A 21,485-nucleotide genomic window follows, 5' to 3' on the forward strand; every position below is an offset into this window, starting at 1 on the left:
ATTTATGAACTCCATTTACTCATCTTTAAGATGAGTAATGGGAGTTCATATTGTGAAGCCTATAAAAGGCTTCTTACACCACATGTAAGAAGCATCCCGAGCAAAAGAAAGATATTCTCTTCCTCTCATTCTCTTTCTCTCTTTCTTTCATTCTCTCAACATTTCTCTTCTTTGATTTCTTTCTCCCCTCTATATATATATATATATATATATATATATATTATTAAAGTAATACATAGCTATCTCTACTTTTATTTGAGTCACATTTATTCTCATTTTACAATAATTATAACAAAGAAAGTAAAAACAAATCAGATAGAAACGGCCATGCTCCAGGGTGTTTATTTTGACATACTTAAAACTATAACAAGATTTATAACAAATTTAACGGGCTTTATTTAGAGGCACAGGGATTTCATTGTAAGAAATGACCAACTCCTATAACAGAAATAAACAAATTAAGCTTGCTAACTTATGGTTTTGTAAGCAGTATGTCCACCAATTTGTCCAAATTCAGGTATGAGGAACCACATGGGGCTGTGGCTTCTTCTGCCTTCGTCCTCCATTCCATTGCTGCCTTCTTCATACTCTTGCCTTTCTCTCCTTCCATTAGCTCTTTCACAAGCTTCTCCACTTCATCTCTCTCAACATTGTTGTCAATCTCCATCCCAACGCCCCATTCCGTGCAAGCATACCTACAATTAGTCTGTTGCTCAGCAAAGAACGGCCAACAAATCATGGGAACACCAGCGCAAATGCTTTCAATGGTTGAATTCCATCCGCTATGCGTTAAGAACCCTCCAACTGATGGGTGGTTGAGCACTTTCTCTTGCGGGCACCAGCCCGCCATTAGGCCTCTTTGTATGGTTTCATTGACAAACTCTGGTGGCAGAATGACAGAATCACCCACGACTAGATCAGGCCTTATGATCCACAGAAAGGGTTTGTGGCTGTTAGCCAGCCCCCAAGCGAATTCAACCAGTTGTTCAGGTGTCATGACTGTGATGCTTCCGAAATTCACATAAACCACTGAGTTAGGTTGCTTTGAATTAAGCCATTGGAGGCACTCAGTCTCTTCCCTCCATAGATTAGATTCAATAGAATTGTCATCTGGAATCTGATTGAGAAGCAATGGAAGAGGACCAACGGTGCAAATTGTAGGGAACATTGACGATAAAGGGTTGAGAACATCATGCTCCAAGGCATGGAAAGTATTGAGAATCAGGCCTGAAGCTTTGGAAGCACTGTCCGTTGTATCTATGATGAAGTCTAACATAAAGTGATCACTTGGATCTCTGGTTCGGATAAAGCTGGGGAAATCTCTCAGGCGCATATTTTTCATTCCTGGAACCCAGTCTATGATGGTCTCCAAATACCCATTTGTGAGATAGCTCAAATCTGAAAAACACAATATATCAACTCAAAGATACATGTATTTTAAAGATGGGACAAAGGTGTGTTTGGCTCTATGGAATATTGTACAAGAACTGAAGATATTGTGCTTCTAAATCTCATCTATCAAATTTTTGAAAATCAATCTCAACAGTTTTAAGGCTCAAAAGATGAAGATATGTTTGTATGGCACATGATGTCATGTTGTGCCCCACGGGAAAACCGAAAGTAAGCTCTATGTGTAATGTTGTGCCTTATGGGAGATTAGAGCATAATCTCATATGTGACCATCAAGTAAGATACCATCAAATTAAAATGAGAACTTTCTTTAAATGAATTAAATTCCTTACTCCTTGTTCCTCAAGTAAATTTCTAGCTCCACTGCTGCTTTGGATGAAGGTGATGATAGCCACATACCTTTTAGTGGGACAAGAACTCCATCAATAAGAGGGCGAAACTGCTTGTAGGCCATGAAGCCACAAGCACTAGTAGTCCAGAAAAGTACATTTGGAATCCCAAGTTCTTCAGATGCTTTGAGAGTGAAGCACATGGACCCATCAGAAACGATACAAGTCACTGGTGGGACATTGGAGGAGGGAGCATCATTGAGCTTGGCAATAAGTTGCTGAAATGGGATCAAACAGCTTTTCGGGGTCGATTCACAGAGAGAAGGGATGTGCTGAGTGGCATCAGCATCAACAGGAGGTAAACCATCAGGGATGGATTCAAAGCAGAAGCCAGGCATGCCATCCAGGGCATGAGGGCCTCTTGATCTCAACAAGCGCTTATGGTTGAACTCAGTGTTGACAAAGGTTATGTGAAAGCCTCTGTAGTGAAGCAATTTCGCTAGTTTCAGCATTGGCTTTATGTGGCCTTGAGCTGGAAATGGGATACAGACAACATGAGGCTTATCACCCATCTTTCTCACTTTCTCCCCTTTTTTTCCTTGCACTCTGGGGAGGAATCAAAAAAAGAATTCTCAGTTTTATAGCCATTCTTTCCATTATTTTGGACAGTTCTTACTCTATTTAAGCTGATTACAAAGTGCTTTTACATTAATGAAATAAGCTTATTATTCTTTGTGTATTCAATATCGATTAGTCTTGGCCTAACCACACCAAAGGGTTGGCAAAACACTAGAAAAGTAGGCACATTTCTGTCTGTTAAAGGTGGTGATAAAAACTTGTGTTACATTATGAGTTTCATGTTGCCAAAATATTACTTGAGCTTCAATCCAGTGGTGAATAATCGTTCGTCATAGCAGCACAAAAAGGGAAAAACTAACTAATCAAATTAATAAAAATAAACCTAACTTAGTTTTTCGAAAAGATTTGAAATATTTTTAGATGTTTTCTATAGAGTGTTGTAAGAAATAGTTAAAAATATAAAAGATGTTGCAGTGTTTTAAAAATCGAACTAAACCAGTCTGCCAGACTGGCCATCCGTTCACTATTTCGGCTTGATTTGTCCCTTTAAGCCAACTAACCTTTGAACCGGCTTCGAACCCATCAAAATCGACGGTCAGATCGGTGAATCGGTTGACCCGGCCGGTTTTTTATGCCCCTGCCCCCCACCCTCCCCCTCTCTCCTCTTCCTGCCCCTGCCGCAAACCCCCTCCCTAGTTGCTGACGCTATGGTTGCCGCACCCCCTCTCCCCTTCCTTTCCCAGCTCTTGCCGCTACCCCCCAACCCTCCGCCTCTCACCTCAGGCCAACGCCGGGGACCCATACCTATGGTTTTGAGTCTTTCACTCCCATTTGGAGATTTTCTTTATATTTTTTATTTTAACATTATTAGTTTATTTCTTATTGCCTATTTTATTTTTCATTTATTTTTATTTTTTTTATGATTTTTAAAATTTGTGATTTTAATTTAAATTAATGAAAAAAAATATGATTTTACATGAATTTTGAAAACATTATGTTACTCAGATTTTGAATAAATTTCTAATTTTAATAAGTTTATGATTTAAAAATAAATTTTAAAATTTCTAATTTTAAATTAAATTTCTGATTTTAATCTAAATTTCTAATTTAAAACTAATTTTCTGATTTTTAAATAATTTTGTGATTTTTAAATAAAATTTTGATTTTTTAAATAATATATAAATTATTATTTTTATTTTTTATAATTACTTTCAAATTTTAATAATATATAAATTATATATTTATGACGTTATCGATTTAACTGTACTTCAACCGTCTGTTCAATCAATAAACTGTGAATTTATAACTTTTTACTAATTGAATTTTAAAAACTTTGAATTTTTGTATCACAGTGTACATCATTTTGGCAAAAACTAAACCATGAAAACTATTTTTTATGTTTGAATTCTCAAACACAATTTTATTCATAAAAATAATTAAGAACTATTTTTAAAAATTATTTTCTAAGAACTATTTTTGAAAAAATTTCAAATAGTTTCATATATATATATATATATATATCTGTATATTTTACTAAATTCTGAATATTTTGATCCTTGAATGTCTTTTTTTACAACGTAAACTAATTAAACAGGTCGGTGGATAGATGGAGGAATTTTCACGTGGGAAGAAGACAAAACATGTGCCCATGCAGACAATCAAGTCAGTCGAACACTGAAAAGAGAAGACAATTTGAACTAATATTAGGTGGGGCAATCATGATCTCCTAATTAAGACTGAGCAATCATGCATGATTTCACGTGTATGATAGGGTTTGGCTAATACACCGAAAAGAAAAAAATAATTTGAAGGAGTGGTATGGGGTGATTGGTTGGGTTTTGTTTTATTTTCTTTATTTCATAAAAAAAAAAAACAAAAATGTACGTATTATTATTTTAAGAAGATAATCTGTTAAAAAAAGTGTAAGCAATTAATTTTTTTTGAAGAAAATAGAATTGATTTTAAAAAATATATGTATAAAAATAATTTTAGATTTCAAAATTTGGATTACATAATAAGTAAATTAGTGAAATAAAATATTATCTTAAAAAATGGTCAAAAATTAAATTATTTAGTATTATCAATAGATAAAAATAAATAAATATTTTTATTTAAATGATAAATGTATAAAAACTTAAAGTGAAGAATCGGCAATTTTTTAATTTAATTAATGTGATAAATATGTCATCTATTTAATTTTTAAAAATAAAATTAATTAATTAATATGAAAAAATTAAATATAAAAAAGACAAATGACCAATACATAGTAAAATTAAGAAAATTTATTGTACTAACATCTTCTTTTATATATTCAAAGTTAAAAATGTCCTTTAACCTATTTTCTTCACTTTCAAGTGTGGTTGACAATCAACTTTTAAACACAGATTCATAGAGAGCTTCTCTCTCTAAAAGTGTAAAGAGAGAAAATGGACGTTAAGGCTTTCTGGTAGCAGAATGGGGAGGAAGATTAGCAATCTCGACTACAAAGACAACTCCAACAAGGATGGCATACACGATCCACGTCGTTTCGAAGGGCAATGTTCACATTTGTTCAAGAAATTTTCTAGTCATCTTGTCGGATTAAGATGAAATGATATCCTCAAGTTCTCGATTTTGGCTCATGTTGGTTAAGGTTGATTATGTTGAAAATGGGGTCTCTAATGAAAGAGAGTTCTCTATATCTTTAATTTAGAGTTTTTTGCTCCAATTTTCATTTGGATTGCAAATTGTTGGTGATTTGTCTTATTGTTTGGGGCTTGCCCATGTGGGATGGAGACCCATAGATTCTAAATTCTATGGAAGTAATGTCTCAATTTTGTTTCTATATGTGTAGGTTTTGCTGAGGACACTAGCTTTACTCTTCTAGAGAATGAGTGAAAAGGGAAGAGACCGGAAGCAACTTTCAACATTTATCTACCTGGTCATGTGGGAGTTTGGATCTTTACATGATTCAAATATGGGTTTGAAATGGTTAGGGCTTGTTTTGGGTAAGTTCCTTTCTCTAAACCTATTTCAAAATATATTTTTATACATGCTTTGTATCTCGAATTCATTTTCTAATTACAAAGGGTTGAGGTTGGGAGATTAGAAGGGTATAGAAGTTTAGCTTAATATTTTTGCCTTGTTTGCTTGTGGGCTTTCATTTGGGCCATTTTTGTGTTTACATTTATGAATTGACCAATACTTTTGGGTTTGGCTTCTTTAAGCTTAATAGAAATTTTATTTCTATAGTGGGTATGGGACTTGGTCCACTTTTGTTTAAGTTAAATAATAGTCTCTTGATAGGGTGAGTGTATTTAGGTAGACATAGAGGGCATGTAGCCTATTACATGTTCTCCCATCTTCAATTTAATATACTTGTAGCCTTTGTTTTTTACTATGCATGCTCCTTTCTTACTTATCAAGGGAAACTGTAGATTGAGACATTTGATAACCATTTGAGAAAATAAAGGCTAATCTTAAATGAGAAAAACACACAAGAGGGGGGGTGAATTGGGTTTTTTTTTAAAAATTCTTTTTAAACACAATAAATTTAAGCACAATAGAAGCAAGTAAATAGAGATAGAGTTAGAGAAATCAAACTTGAATTTTATAGTGATTCGACACTTCCTTACCTATGCCCACTCTCCTCAAGCTCTTAACCGAGTGAGGGTTCCACTAGCTTGAAGCTTCAACCAAGCTTCTAATTTTCTTTACACTTGGATTCCAACTCCAATGGGCTCTTATACAATCTCTTCAAGATTCAACTCACTTGAAGGCTTTAACACTCAATTTACAAGAATGAACTTCTCTCAACCTAGCTCAATAATAGCTCAAATACAAATCAAAGCTAGGATGAATCACAAAGGTGCACTAAAGGATATGCAAGTGAAGATTTAATGCACCAAGAAAGAAATGAGAGATTTTAAGGGAAGAACAAGTGGGTAGACAAATAAATGCAAGTGTTCTCTTGCTCATAAATGAAGTGGAGTTCTCAATTTATAGGTTTCTAACCTTGGGAGCCAAGAAAAACAAAAAGCAGCGTCAACCGGTCGAGCTGGGGGTTGATCGGTTCACTAGCCGTTGGAGCATTTAATGCTTTGGCAGGTTATTGTTGCTTCAACCAAACTTCGACTGAACCTCGACCAAACAAAGAGAACCAATCCATCGGTACCCTGGCCGGTTGAGCTGGTTGGCCTAGTGCCTCGACCGGTTCAATATTTTGGCCCTGAAAACCTATATTTTTCTATTCTTTTCTCTTATAATACTTAGGCAAGGTCTTTAGGTAAATTAATATGTCAATTTTGAAACGTTTTGCCCAAGGTACATTTGATAAAACTCGGGTTTTAATGAAACTGTAATTTTAAAGAATAAACTGAGTTTTCCAAAGATGCATGAAATGATATGTAAAACCTAAGTGTACCCATGCATTCATCTTACATTTGTTTTATATTATTAAATGTCTTACAAACGTCTTGATCTTGTATCCATTAGGTCCTTTGATGAATTTCCAAATTAATACCCAAAATTCTTTACAATTCAAACTAATTAGTAACTTAACCATGGTTTGTTATCATCAAAACCTGATTAAGAGAACTCATGGGCTAACACCATCTAATTCTTCATAGTTAGCTTGCATTCTTTCTATTGATTAGAAAAGTCTTGTTCTTCCTTTTTTGCTTTATTGATTCCAAGATTTAGGACTAGTCTTTGTTTATTTTCTTTTCTTTTTATTGTTGCTTCTTCCTTAAAATGGATTTCAAAGCTGCCCTTACCTCTGAATTAGGAGGCCCTCCTAATTCGTGTGTCACCATTCCTAGTCTTACCTTAAATCCTAGTCTTAAGGATTTACCTACTATGTATGAAAAAGACTTGGCATGCTATGAGAGTTTTACTAAACTTTACCTCATAGGTAAAGCCCTCGATGAATCAATTCCTCTTGAGCTAGTTTCTTCCAAAATGAAAGTAGAGTGGAAGACTTCAGTTGAGTCTTGTTTTATGGATTTAGGCAATAACTTCTTCCTCATTAAATTTTCTACTTCTGAGGACTGTACTAAGGTGTGGGAAGAAAGACATCTAAAAATAAGTTATTGTCCTTCAAAGATGGAGAAAAGAATTTGATCCTTTCAATGAGACTCTTAAGGCAACCACTCTTTGGGCCTAGGTAATTGGTCTTCTTATTAAATTGTGGGGGACTAATATAGTTAAAAAAATCATGGCTCAAACTAGGTTGGTTTTAAGAGTAGATCAAAGGAATGAAAAAATTGCAAAAGGCTTGTTTCTAATGTTGTGCTTAGAGGTGGATTTGAGTCAGACACTTGAATCGAAGTTTAGGTACTATAGAAGAGGCAAGATTAAGTCAACTAGAATAGATTATGAGAGGGTCTTAGAGAGCTGCTTTGATTGTGGCCTTGTTGATCACAAGTTTGATGAGTGTCTTAAAATGGAGAAAATAACAATTGAGAAAAAGAATACAGATTTTAATGATGTAGATGGTGAAAATGAAATACATGGTGAGAGGAGTTCCAAGATGAAGGAGTCGAAATCTTGGATTGAAGTCCAACCAAATAGGAGGATAAGACCTTTAGGTTCAAAGACTGGTTACACTCTAATTTGGGATAAAATCCTACCTAAAGGAGCCCTTCTACGGGTAAGAAAATGGATAACTTTGGTGCTATTAAGGCTAATGCCACTAAAGTTTTGGGAAACATCCCTTCTAGAAGTAACCCCAAAGATGGTGTTATGGATGATAAGAATCTAAATCAAGATGTTCAACTACAGGAAAAAGAAGGTGAAAATTTAAATCTAAAATTTAAACCTTTGGTGCATTCTAATTTCTAAAATTCTATATTGGATTTAGAAATTAAATCTTTTACCAAAAATAAAGTTTTTCCTAAGGCTAGTTATTAGAAATGCCCTCCTTATTTGTGAGTTTCTGATCACTAAAAGACTGGAAATTATAAACATGTGTCATCTTTACAAACAAAATATTGAAAATATTGATCAGATTTTTAAATATTGTCCTTTTATTCAAGGAATTTGAGATCCCATTAAGTATAATTGTCCTACACTTCTCTTTTATGAAGGTGACGTCCTATGTTGGCTTTAAACAGTGTATAAAAACTATAAAATTAATTGCAAAATTTTCAAGCATCCTATGGAAAAAATTTTCATTATCTTGTAGAATGTATGGATTCATAGAAATTAGGTATTTTTTAGGAAGATTCAACCCAACCCCTTTATTGTCATTGAAAAATCTACCTTAAACTTTCAAAATCTTTAAGATTATAGGATTGACTCCTATCTTCAAACTGAAGGACACAATGTCCCTCAAATGGTTGAAAAATGGATTCATTGGATTCGTTCGATTAATGAATATTCAAATTAAATTTTGATGGTTCAAGGATAGAGAATAAAAGTGCTTCAGGATGGGTTATTAAAGACTTTAATGATACTATAAAAGTGGCTACAAGTAGGTATATAGTTAATGCTTCAATAATTATTATAGAATATATGACTTTAAGAGATGTCATATTAGTTGCCAAGAACAATGGGTTCTTAAACCCAAAGATTGAGGGAGACTCAAAAATAGTTATAAATTGTTATAATAGTGAGTAATATTCCTAGTTATATTATGTTATTAATGGAGGATATTTGGAAGTTATCTCAAGATCTAAACATTTACAATTGTCGTCATATTTATAAGGAAACAAATAGAATTGCAGATTGCTTAGCTAAGAAAGGCATTTGTAATTTAGAATTAATCATTTTATGGTCAAATTTTCCTAAAGTTGTTTTAAAGTTTAGTTTTGAAGATTATTGTAACTCATTTTTCAATCGAATTTGTACGTATTCTGATTCATAGTCTCCTCTCATAAAAAAAAAAAAAAAAAACAAAAAACAAAAAAAGAAGAAGGTGGTTGACAAATATTTGATGAAAAGAAAATCTTCTACCATGAAATTTCACATAATTCAAATTATTGAGTTTTATTGTAGAGGTGGAGGTGTTTTTCATTGTCATCCTTTTCAAAACTATATATACCATATAACACAACCAAGACTTCGATAACACTTATTTGTGATAACTAAAAGTGCGTTTAATAGTGTTTCTGTGCGTTTAATAGTATTTATACTCAAAATACTTTTAATGGAAGTATTTTCTTTAGAAGTGTTTTTAAGAAAATTACCTATCAAGTAGTATTTTCAAAAACAAAAACTACAAATGATTTTCTAACATTAAAAGTGATTTTTCAAATTTTTAAAAGTGTTCCCTAAATTTTGTCGAACACTTAATTTTTTTTATTTAAAAAAAAACATTTTTTTAAGTTAAAAACATTTCCTCAAATCACTATCAAAACGAAATTTAAGCATAATATATAAAAGATTTTAAAATATATGCCAACCCAACCCAACCCAACACAACAACAGCCTACTACCAAAATGATAATCCAAAAATATTCTCTTCAAAATATTAACAAGAGGACACCCAAATATAAAGTAGAAAAACAATCTTACAAGCGATCAAACAAAACCATGCATGGAAATAACTTTTTCCCATTAATTCATCGAAAATGGGCATACAAGAGTCACACTTACCTTCAAGCTAGTGGGAAAACGTAAGAAACCATCTTCAACCACAGAATGATGGAGACTATGGTACAGAGAATGACCATATTTTTCCCGTTCTTTCTCCACATTTTCTTTTCCCTTTCATGAAACTGATAAGTTGGTCACTTCAACATCCCGTTGTAAAAATGCTACAGCTGCTGCTCCTTTTGGGCCCACAAGCTACCAAAATAGCCCAGCCTACCTAAAGAAATGGGCAGAAAACCACTTCCCTCACTGAGCTGGAACATGGGCCTTGCCCAACAAAAATTGACTAAAAACTCAATGAAATTAGAATTTGCTTTTGACTGACTTCAAAACATTGTTAGAACATGTAATCTACGCCTATGTTTGGTTCCTGAAAATTGAAGTTATATTTGATTCCCAAAGAATACTAAGAAAGAAAAAAAGATGTAAAGAAAAATAATTTGTTCATATTTAATTGTTTTATGAAAAATACAAAAAAAAAAATCAAATATCGTTAAAACTAGTTAGAAACTTACGCTTTTTTCAAATTATTTAATCTTTATATCCATTAGTTAAAATAAGTTAAATGAAGTTGAATTAGTATATAAAAATAATATGTTGAAGCCTTGACAAGAATCAACCAAATAGGTAGAGTCCCAATAATTCGTAAACAAGGGAATGATCCATGGGTTAACTTCAACAAGTTGGGGAGCGAAACAACTTCCGATAGCTATAGAGCTTAGAGTTAGCTTTTGACAACTCATGAATCCACCAGTCTTACCAACTCCATAGACATCCTCGATTAACTATTCAATTAAAAAAATAAATATAAGATTAAATCATTTAAAAATATATAAATTTTTAATTAATTTTAATTATACGTTATCATTGTATAACAAAACACGAAAAAATTAATTTCCTTAACATATAATACCTTAAAATTTGTAAAGTCATCTTCTTCCTTAAGTGCTTTTAATATTTTCTTGCAATAAGCTATTTACTTGCCTTCTCATCACTTAAATGGCCATCGTTGCCGAGTTAGCTAGCTACCTCTTGCCCTTGAATTATGACCACATGACAAATCTTCAGAGGATCCTACCAAATCTTGGGGTTTTGACCCTTCTCCAAATTTTGAATTTTGTAAAGATTATTTTTGTCTTTCCAAAAGTAACTTAAAACAATTCCTTTGAATTCATAAATGAATGTGAACAGATCGTCAAAACCAATAATCACGCATCTATTTGTGTCGCCTTTCTTCTGGGGACTGGAACCATTCTTTTTTAATAGCTTCCTACCTCCAAAGAATCAATTTTAGAATTTTGAATGTGTACTAATTTTTTTTTATATATATATTTTTATTGGGTTTGGTGAGTTCACGTTGTTCAACTTTCCCATCGACCCCCATCCAAAGTCCATTGATCTCATAAATCATAGGCTTATTTCAAAAATATTATTAAAATTTTTGGAAAGTTAACTTCAATTTAATTTTGAAAATATTTTTTAATAAATTAATTTTAATATTTAAATTGATGTTATCTACTTAAAAGACTACTCTCGAACTTTTGAAAAATGTCATTGAAAATTTCCAAGTTCTGGGAGTATTAAATTGGAGATGGCTGAAATGGTTGAAAATGAATTTTGTCTCCACACTAGACTTGATATTTGTAGAAATTTTGGTCAATTATTTAATCGTTTGAGTGCATGAAAAAGTTGCTGAAATTGTTGAAATGAGTTTGCTTTAATGGGAGAGAAGATGAAAGAGGTTGAAAGTGGAAGGTCAAGATGTTGGGCCAAAAAAAAGAAAAAAGAAAAACCTTTGAATTATAATAATAAGGCTGGTTGGCAAGATGTCCCCTAAAGTAGTTTCCAAAACAGTTAATTTAATAGAAAAATAATAATTTTATTTGAAATAACTTCGAACTTTTTTTTTCCAAAAATTATTTTTGGAGGGAAACAATGAAACATTTACATAAGTTTTTAAGAATAAAAAATTGATGAAATCATTCATAAATTTTTTGGGCCTGTACATTTTTAATTTAATTTTTATATAAAAATTTAAAATTAGAAATATATGATCACTCACAACTTTTAATACAACACATGCATTTTATATGTTGACTAATATTACAATTAGTAAACTCAAAATAATTTTCTATAGAGAAAAAATATAAGGGAAGGGAGAGTAAAGGAAAATTAAAAACAAATTTAAAGTTAAAAACTTATTTTTATTTACTATTTCAATTTTTTTTTAATTAAACAAGTTAGAAGTAGATTTGAAACTTATTTTAAAAATTAAATTAATTTAATTTTTTATTTTTAATATATAATAATAATAATAATTTTTAATAAAATAAGTTATAAAAAATTATAATATTTTAATTATTTTTAAAATATATTTATTTTAATATAATTAAAAAAATTTAAATAACTTTTTTAAGAAAATATTAAAAAAAATCGAAAAATCAGTGCTTTCTAATTTTAATTTTTTGAGGGAAAGAGAACGAGAATTATTTTGAATAAAACGACCAGCGAACCGTCCGAAGCCACCCTGGTGCGATCCCTACCGGATAGATCATCGTTTCTTCCACTGCTCTCCAGTGTGACTTAAATAATACAAAGCAAATGTTGCTGAGCTAAGCCATGGCGTTGCCCTTCAATAATTGCCCACGTGAAATGACCCAGAGACGATACAATCAAAGCTAGAGGTTTGACCATTCCCAAGAAATATATGGAGAAATAATTTTGTTTGACCATTCCCAAGAAAAAAGATATGGAGCAATAATTTTGTAATTTTCTAAAGATTTTTTCATATTTATTTATTTATTTTGAGCTATCAGATGTAACACACATGTTGTGTAATAATAGTTAAGAAGATGGAAAAAAAATAAAAGAGGAATTAGAAAAATATTTTTTAGGAGTATTGGTAAAAGGGTGAAAAATAAAAAATTAGAAGAAATGAATAATAACGATAAATATTATTTTTGAAAAAGCAATTGGAAATTTGTTAAAGAGATTGAAAATGGAGAAAGAATAAGAAGAAATAAAATTATAATAATTAAAAAATAAAGACAAAAATAAAGGATTGAAAATTATGGGTTGTTTGATAAACGAAGAAGGAATAAAAAGTTTTTATGAAGAGGAAGTTCAACAGGATTTTAAAAGAAAGATGGAGGGATTATTTATCTTTTAGTAGAAAGTAATTTAAAATTTTATTATAGCATGGATAAAATTTACGGAATTGGGAATATTTGTTTATTAAATTGTATAGATTTTCATAAATTCAAAAAATAAAAAAATCAAATAATATTATTGAGATCTAAGATATCGAGTTCATGTTTGGTAACAGATTTTAAAACAAAAAAGAAGAAAAAAGGGTTTATTTGGTTGGTATTTTTAAAATTTGTTTTCTGTTATTTTGAACAAAAAATTCATTTGATAAAACAACGTTTTTTGTTATCAAGTGTTCTCCATGTTTTCTAAAGCCCGTTTTTTAAAGAATAAAGAAATGGTGTTCTCTGTGTTTTTGTCACTTATCTAAGAAAAAAAATTAGGATGCTCTTCGTATTTTCAATCAATGTTCTTCACATGTTCTCTGTGTTCTTACCTTTTTTCTTTGCATTGTGAGGGAAAATCAAAAGATCAGTCTCACAAAAATTCAACATTATTCTACGATTTTTTCTTTTTTTTTTTTTTGTTTTATTTTGGTCATTTCCATTTCAATATTTTTTTGAATGTTTTGGGATTTTATCCCCATAATGCATTTCAAACCCAAAACTTCCATAAATTCTACGATTCCTCATAAACTAAACAAAATATAAACAATAACATAAAAGGCCAAGAATGCAAAAAATAAAAAAGAATAAAAAAAACCTCCTAAAACTCTAACTAAGAATCTCTGCAAAAACCATAGATTTGGATTTCACTCTCAATGAGTAATGTTTCGATTTTAGAAGAGAGAAATAGTTCAACATTAGTGAATAAAAGTTTGGATCTTGGAAAAGAAATAGAAAATAAGAAGAGACGGAGGATTGAAAAGAGAATGGGGAGAGAGAGCACTGAAAAATATATTAGGAAAGAAATGAAAAAGTATTTGATCTTGATTTCCATCCTAATATGGATATTATGTATATATAAAATAATAAAAATTAATAAATTTCTATAAATTGTTATAAAACGAGGATAAATGCAGTGCAAATAAAAATAGAGACAGATATATATTACTTTAATAATATAGGGGAGAAAGAAATCAGAGAAAGAAAATTAAGAGAGTTGAAAGAATGAAAGACAGAGAGAATGATAGAATGAGAGAATGAGATAAAACTTCTTTTCTAGGGATGATCGTCTACAAGGGATGGGAAGTCTTTTTATAGGCTTTCCAAATGACCTTCCATTACTCATCTTTAAGAAGAGTAATAGAAGTTCATAAATGAACCCTTGTAATTCTACAATTAATGTGGTGGTCATTCACCACCCATTTATAACACTTCCCCTTGGATGATCATTATATTAAAAGAATATGTCTCATTAAAACCTTATTAGTAAAAAAAACCCTATGGGAAAAACCTAGTGAAGGAAAAAGAATACAACAGTCTTACAATTCTTTAAGGTGTTCTTGGTATGTTAGGAATGCCACATTAAAAACCTTGCTAATAAAACCCTATGGAACAAAGCCTAGATGAAGGAAAAAAGAGTACAATACTGTAGACCCTCCATAAAACCCTGGTGGTCCATTATTACTCACGTCGCTTATCTTTTATGAACCACCTTGGAAACTTTGGTTGAGGGATTTGTCTAACCCCATTGTGACTCTTAGCAGCCCTAATTTAGACTTAGACTTTTTCTTCCTTTTTAGGATAGCTTTTAGGTGCACTTTTAGGATAGCACTCTTAGGCATGTTTAGGTTACTTAGACAATGTCCTAATCACTTTAGGTCACTTAGACATTGTCCTAAACATCCTAGGCACCTTCCAGCTTGCACACGTTCACCCTAGGTCACTTAGGCACTTTTTTTCAGAATAGGTCATTTGGGCACTTGTTTAGGTTTGATTTCTTAATTGCTTGGTTCTTTAGGTTTTGGTGAGTATTGGCTTGTTTTTTACTTTTGATTGCATGAGACAGTCTTTAGATACTTAATTATGTGAGTTTGATTGCCTGATTTTAGGGTTAGGTGAGCGTTGGACTTGATTTTGATTCTTAATTGCATCCGTTTGTCATTATTTCCTATTGCATTATTTTTATTTTCAAATTTTAATTGCCCATGTGATATTTATTTATTCATTTATTTACTTATTTTTTTGTTAGGTTGTTCATTCATTCATTTATTTATTTATTAGGAAATTGCTTGAGATTATGATTTTAATTTTTTTAAGTTACATGGAATAATTTTTTTTTTCTTAACTACAAATGTGATTGATCTTTTCTTTTTTTGTTTTCTCCTCATTGCATTGTTTGAGATTTTATTTTATTTATATATTTATTTTTTATATTATTACGTGATTTCTAATTTTTATTTTTTGTATTTACCTTTGCATGATTTTGGGTGGAGATACTTGGGATTCGTTAATGGAGAAATTTTGGGAGGGTTGCAGTTGACTCATCTTTACATAGAGACTTGGTGCATGCTGAATTTTAGTGAAGCAAAGCACACCAACTTGTCTTAAGAAGGCAACCATACACAGTTGCAAGTGGATGCATGAGATGCATGTGAAGACTTTTTCATGGCAATTTTTGGTAGAAAATCACGGGTTACATGTGGGAATATGTGAACTTACCATAGAGGCAACCCACATATAGTGGGATATTGATTCTGCAACACGTATATATGGGAAAAGGAGGCACTAACACTTGGTGGAGAGAAGAATAATAATATTGACAACTTGTACTTTCCATAGAGGGCACACGTATATAGAATTTCCACAAATGAGGTGTCATTTAAAGAGGGTTGACCATGTATTCTAAAAAAAAGCCTACGCATAGTCCACTATTGGAGGGACTGCATAAGTCCTCATATAGACGCCATTCTCCATGGAAAAGCATCGACATGCAGCGGCTTGAAAAGGAAGAGAGTCTATCTTGGAATGATGCATAGTCCGCCCATGAGACTTCTTGAGGGAGTCAATCACGCACTATAAGAGGGGTCTTCTCTTACACGCGATTATGAGTTTCTTTGTCACACCCTAAGACCCACTCTGAGGGCGTGACGATCATTTCACACTTCAAACCCGAAGGCTTACAATGTAACCTGACCCAAACAATTATCTTGTAATCGGAAGTTACCAATTACCAAATACCTGTTCAGAGTAGCGGAACAAAATCTACAATCCTCAAAATTCAATTTTGAAACTAAAACATCCACTATCCAAAATCCATTGTCCACATATTTGCAAACTTAAACAATTCAAGTATTAAAACAAATTTCAAAATCTCTAAAACTCCACTTTGAACTAACATAAAATTTAAAGGATCAATATCCAAAGAGCTTCCAAATACCAAAAGATCCAAATGAACATAACTAACAGTTAAACAAAATCCAACATAAAATCCTAAGTCAAATCCTAATGATGACCATTCCCCAGCCTAGTCATCACTCCTTACTCGAACTAAGGGTACCTTAAAAGTAGTCAACAAATAGGAATGAGCTCACAGCCCAATAAGGAACATTAATGAAATCCATGGATCAAATATTTCAATTTCACTTGCAAAATAGGAGATATTGTAATAAATCATTTTCATAAACCTGTGACTTTATTTTTTTTATTTTTTATTTTGCCAATACATTCAAATTTTCTAACCGTATGCATTTATTTCTGATTCAAACATTTTCATATCAAATTTAGTCAAAACATTCCAATAATTTATTTACTCTGGTCATCAAATATCAAAGGGTGCCCAGTTATGTGGGACTTTTCAAATGGATGGCTAGCTTCAAATTATTCCTTTAAGGTTGACGGAACCAAACACTACTAGTACTACTAGCCTCTAACCAAACCCCTAGAGACTGGGGTCCAAATCAATTACATTCCCTACCAAGAAATGTAAAGGTCAACTATTATATCCCGTTGACAAGGGTCAAAAAGTCATAAGTCAACTATTATATCCCATTGACAAGGGCCAAACAAACCAGAGTCAAACACTTATTTCAATTATTCGAATTTGCAAAACATAATATCTCCACATTTCTCTGTTGTAAACAAAATATAAAGTTCTAACATACTCTTCATACAAAACATATTTGATCCATACATAAAACAAATATTAATTCAAAATATTTCCAAAAGATGTATATAAAAATTTGTTTCTAAAAAAAATAATAACGGCATTAATTTCTCTTACCTCAAAAGAAGTCCTCAAAAACTTGGGAGAAAAATAATCCTGGAAAATCTATTCTTCACCTAATATAACATAAGAGAAATAACTATTACTATTTATCTTTCATTTAACTCATTTATTCCTTATTTAAATAAAATTAATAAATTCCCAATTTGTTTCTAATAACACATTACTAATTTAATTAAATTACAATTTTGTTTCATTATAAAAATTCCATAAAAAAATTTTTTTATTTTATTTTTTTTGTTTTACTAAATCTCTCATTTTATTTATTAATATAAACCATTATTACTATCATCTTATTTATTAATTTAAAACTAAATACCATTATTTTATTAATTATCAAATTCAATAGCCACCCAAACCATTACCCACTTGTCTCGGTACACACAAAACCATTAAAGCAAAGCAAGTACTTCCCATTGCTATCATCATTATTATGATGATTCATCATTTATTTTTATATCTATTTTGTTTTTTTTTTCCAAAGCCTTTCTTCCATCGAATGCACACTGCCTTTTTTTTTTTTTTTTTTTCTTTCTTAACCTTGACACGTTTTTTTTTTCCTTCCAGCAACGTGCACACAACTACAATGCCTCAATACAATAAATACAAGTATCTATATCAGCCCTCCAAAATCTAGCAATCATGTAATTCTTCCTATTATTTGTTTATTTTCCTTTCAATCTAAAGCCTCCACAAACGACTTATTTATTTATTTATTATATAAATCTAAAATTTCTTTTTCCTATGATTTTTTTTTTCATTTTAAATATATTTATTTATTTTTCTATTCCATTGAAATTTTTGAAAATTTCCTATCTTCATCAATAAATCAACCTATACTTGCAAATTTTCAAACATTTTGATCTAAAAGTTAAATAAACAAACCCTAACCTAGATTTGGATTTTTCCAAAAAATATCTAATGTGTTTGAAATTAACTAAGGAATTTAAAATATTAATATAGGGGTTAGAATCTTACTTATAAAGATCTGTTCTTCAAACCCTGAAATTCGACTCCAATCTTACGTTCTCAGGAACTCTCTGCGAACAAGAACGCGATTCAGAAAAGAACAAGAAGAACAAAATTCTAATTTATACCTAGGGTATTATGTGTAAAATTATCTTTTCACCTTCTTCCATTTTATTAAAATAAATAATTAATTAATTTAATATTATTAATATTTTCCTAAATTGCCCCTAAAAAAAACTTGGGCGTTACATTCTTCACAGCCACCCTCAGGACCACATAATCTGCATCACACACCAAGGAAATGGACCATCAATTCGGAAGTATCACAACACACCATTGGAGAAGTTGGAGTCCACCAATCACGGCTGCAAGATGCAACCACACACCACAGTTTGGCGGCATCTCTCACAACAAGCAGTTGCATGGGACTCTCCTTGAAGTGGCACAATTTATAAGGCAATCTTCAACACTCTCTGAGGCAGCCCACAAGAGGACGATCAAAATTTTCCCAAAGAGATGATCGATTTTTTTTTTTTTTTCAAAGAGAGGATGATCAAAAATTTTCAGGGGATAATGGTTAGAAATTTTTTAAAGTGGACAATGATAAGAATTTTTTGAGAGGAGGACAATTACAATTTTTTTTTGTGGAAGATGATCATAATTTTTCAGAGGGACCACAATCATAATTTTTTTAGAGTGGACGCACTACCAGAATTGGAGGAACCAACACGCCATCGACAACCTCTCTCCATCTTCACGCACTGCTAGATTTTTATAGCCACGTACACACAGCCACACGATCTCATATGCACCTCTTCCTCAAATGTACCTAAATTTCCATCACCTTCATCATCTCATCCATACCCACATGCACCACTGCCATACCACACACTCACCACCACCCAAACTTCCTTAATTCGCTCGCCTTTCCAATGTTAGTGAGGATCAAATGCAAGATTTGAAACTGACCGATTTAAAATTGGAACTCTTGCACGTGAGGTACACCACCTTAGGCTATGCAAAGGAGTATTCACACATTCTCTAACTTCCAAGCATTTGATGAAACGCGTTTTTGAGAGGAAGTCTCCATAAAGGAATCTTTCAGTTGTGGGAAAATAGGAATAAACGAGAGAGAGTTCTGGAGAGAGACTAAGAAGATTGAGAGAAGAGAGAGATCGTCGAACATAAAATCTTTCTTGGCATTCTTGGAGATGTGGACTTCATCTCCAGCAACACTAGATCAACGTTTGATTACCACATATTTGCCTTTTCAAGCCATTTGTTCTGTGAGTAGGAAATAACTTCTTGAGGAATTTAGCTTGTAAATCAGTCCAAGTACGGATGCTCCTTGGCCTTAAAGAATTAAGCCAAATCTTGGCCTTATCCTTTAAAGTAAAAGGAAATAGTTTAAGCCTCATCAGGTCGATAGAAGCTCCTCCCTCTCGGAATGTATTACAAACATCTTCAAATTCCTTGATATGGGCATAGGGATTCTCACTTTCCATTCCATGGAAAGTTGGTAGAAGTGGCACAATATGGGGTCTGATCACTAGCTGCTCTGTAGGGGGCACTATACATGATGGTGCACTCATACGAGGTGGATGCATGCGGCCCCTCATTGATTTGAATTCATTGGGATTGTCCTGATGACCATGGTGACTATGCTGATCCTCAGGTGTAATTTCCATGATGTTCAAGCTCAATTCCAATTCCTTGTTATGAGGTGTTTCAAGTTTAACAAGCCTTCCTCCACTATCTCGTATCCACTTTGGCATACACAACTAGTATCAACTGAAAAAAAAAAAACAAAAATAGAGGAAAACAAAAAAAAAAACCTTCCTTCCTCAACTCTCCCCCCAACCTCAAGGGTATCCATGAAGTGGAAACTCATGAGGGAGAATCTTCACAGGTGAAAGATGTTAAAGCCTTGATCACTCTAAGGAGTGGTAAAAAGGTTGAGTCACCAACACCCAAGCTATATGTTGAAGAGAAGGAAGAAGAAGAGACAAAGAAGAGGGAGGAAATGAAAGGAAAGAAGAAAGATATCAGTGAAGGGAAGGAGGACCATGATTCAACAGTGAATGCAAATCCAGAGAAATAGCTTATTAAGGAAGAATTGATGAAGAAACGCACATCTCCACATTTTCCTCAAGTTTTGCATGGGAAAAAGGAGATAAAAAATGCATCAGAAATCCTTGAAGTATTGAGGCAAGTGAAGGTCAACATTCCATTGCTGGACATGATCAGAAAGCCTTCTTGACTGAGCAAGTGAGTGCCATCATACAATGCAAATCTCCTTTGAAGTACAAAGATCCGGGATGTCCTACCATTTCAGTTATGATTGGAGGAAAGGTAGTGAAAAAAGCTTTGTTAGATTTGGGAGCAAGTGTGAATTTGTTACCATACTCTGTTTATAAGCAATTGGGACTTGGTGAATTAAAGCCAACATCAATCACTCTATCTTTAGCTAATAGGTTAGTAAAAATTCCAAGGGGGATAATTGAGGATGTATTAGTTCAAGTTGATAATTTCTACTATCCATTAGATTTTGTTGTTCTTGATACTGATCATTTAGTTAAGGACGCTAATTATGTTCCTATCATCCTTGGAAGACCATTTCTTGCTACTTCAAATGCAATCATAAATTATAGGAATGGACTTATGCAACTCACTTTTGGCAACATGACACTTGAGCTTAATATCTTTCATATGTCAAAGAAGCTAATTACTCCGAAAAAAGAAGAAGGTCTAGAAGAGGTATGCATTATTGACACTCTAATGGAGGAGCATTGTGATCAGAATATGCAAGACAGGTTAAATGAAAGTCTTGAGGATCTTGAAGAAGGGTTGTCTGAACCCGCTGATGTGCTTGCTACTCTACAAGGTTGGAGGAAGAAAGAAGAGATCCTAACTTTATTCAATAAAGAGGAGGGACAAGATGATGTAAAAGAAGAATTCCCAAAGCTCAATTTGAAACCTCTGCCCATGGAGTTAAAATATACGTACCTAGAAGAAAATAATCAATGTCCTGTTGTTATATCTTCATCTCTTACCAGTCATCAGGAGATTTCTCTACTTGAAGTTCTTAAGAGATGCAAGAAAGCAATAGGATGGCAAATATCTGACTTGAAAGGAATCAGTCCTTTGGTTTGTACACATCACATATATATGGAGGAGGAAGCTAAACCAATTCATCAACCTCAAAGAATATTGAATCCTCATTTACAAGAAGTGGTGCAAACTGAGGTACTGAAGCTACTCCAAGCGGGTATTATTTATCCCATATCTGATAGCCCTTAGGTGAGTCCTACT

General features: G+C 32.4%; 1 protein-coding gene across 1 annotated transcript; it reads right to left on the bottom strand.

Annotated features, from left to right (window-relative positions):
• Positions 1–286: 286 nt before the first annotated feature.
• LOC100243488 (7-deoxyloganetin glucosyltransferase) lies at positions 287–2,402 on the bottom strand. Its single transcript, XM_002263122.4, has 2 exons — positions 1,810–2,402; positions 287–1,398 (listed from the first exon to the last, which is right to left on the bottom strand). Exons 1-2 carry the CDS (start codon positions 2,309–2,311, stop codon positions 473–475), a joined length of 1,428 nt encoding a protein of 475 aa, XP_002263158.1. The 5' UTR covers positions 2,312–2,402; the 3' UTR covers positions 287–472.
• Between the last annotated feature and the right edge of the window lie 19,083 nt (positions 2,403–21,485).

The sequence above is a fragment of the Vitis vinifera genome, chromosome 3, assembly GCF_030704535.1.
Source record: "Vitis vinifera cultivar Pinot Noir 40024 chromosome 3, ASM3070453v1".
Taxonomy (NCBI): domain Eukaryota; kingdom Viridiplantae; phylum Streptophyta; class Magnoliopsida; order Vitales; family Vitaceae; genus Vitis; species Vitis vinifera.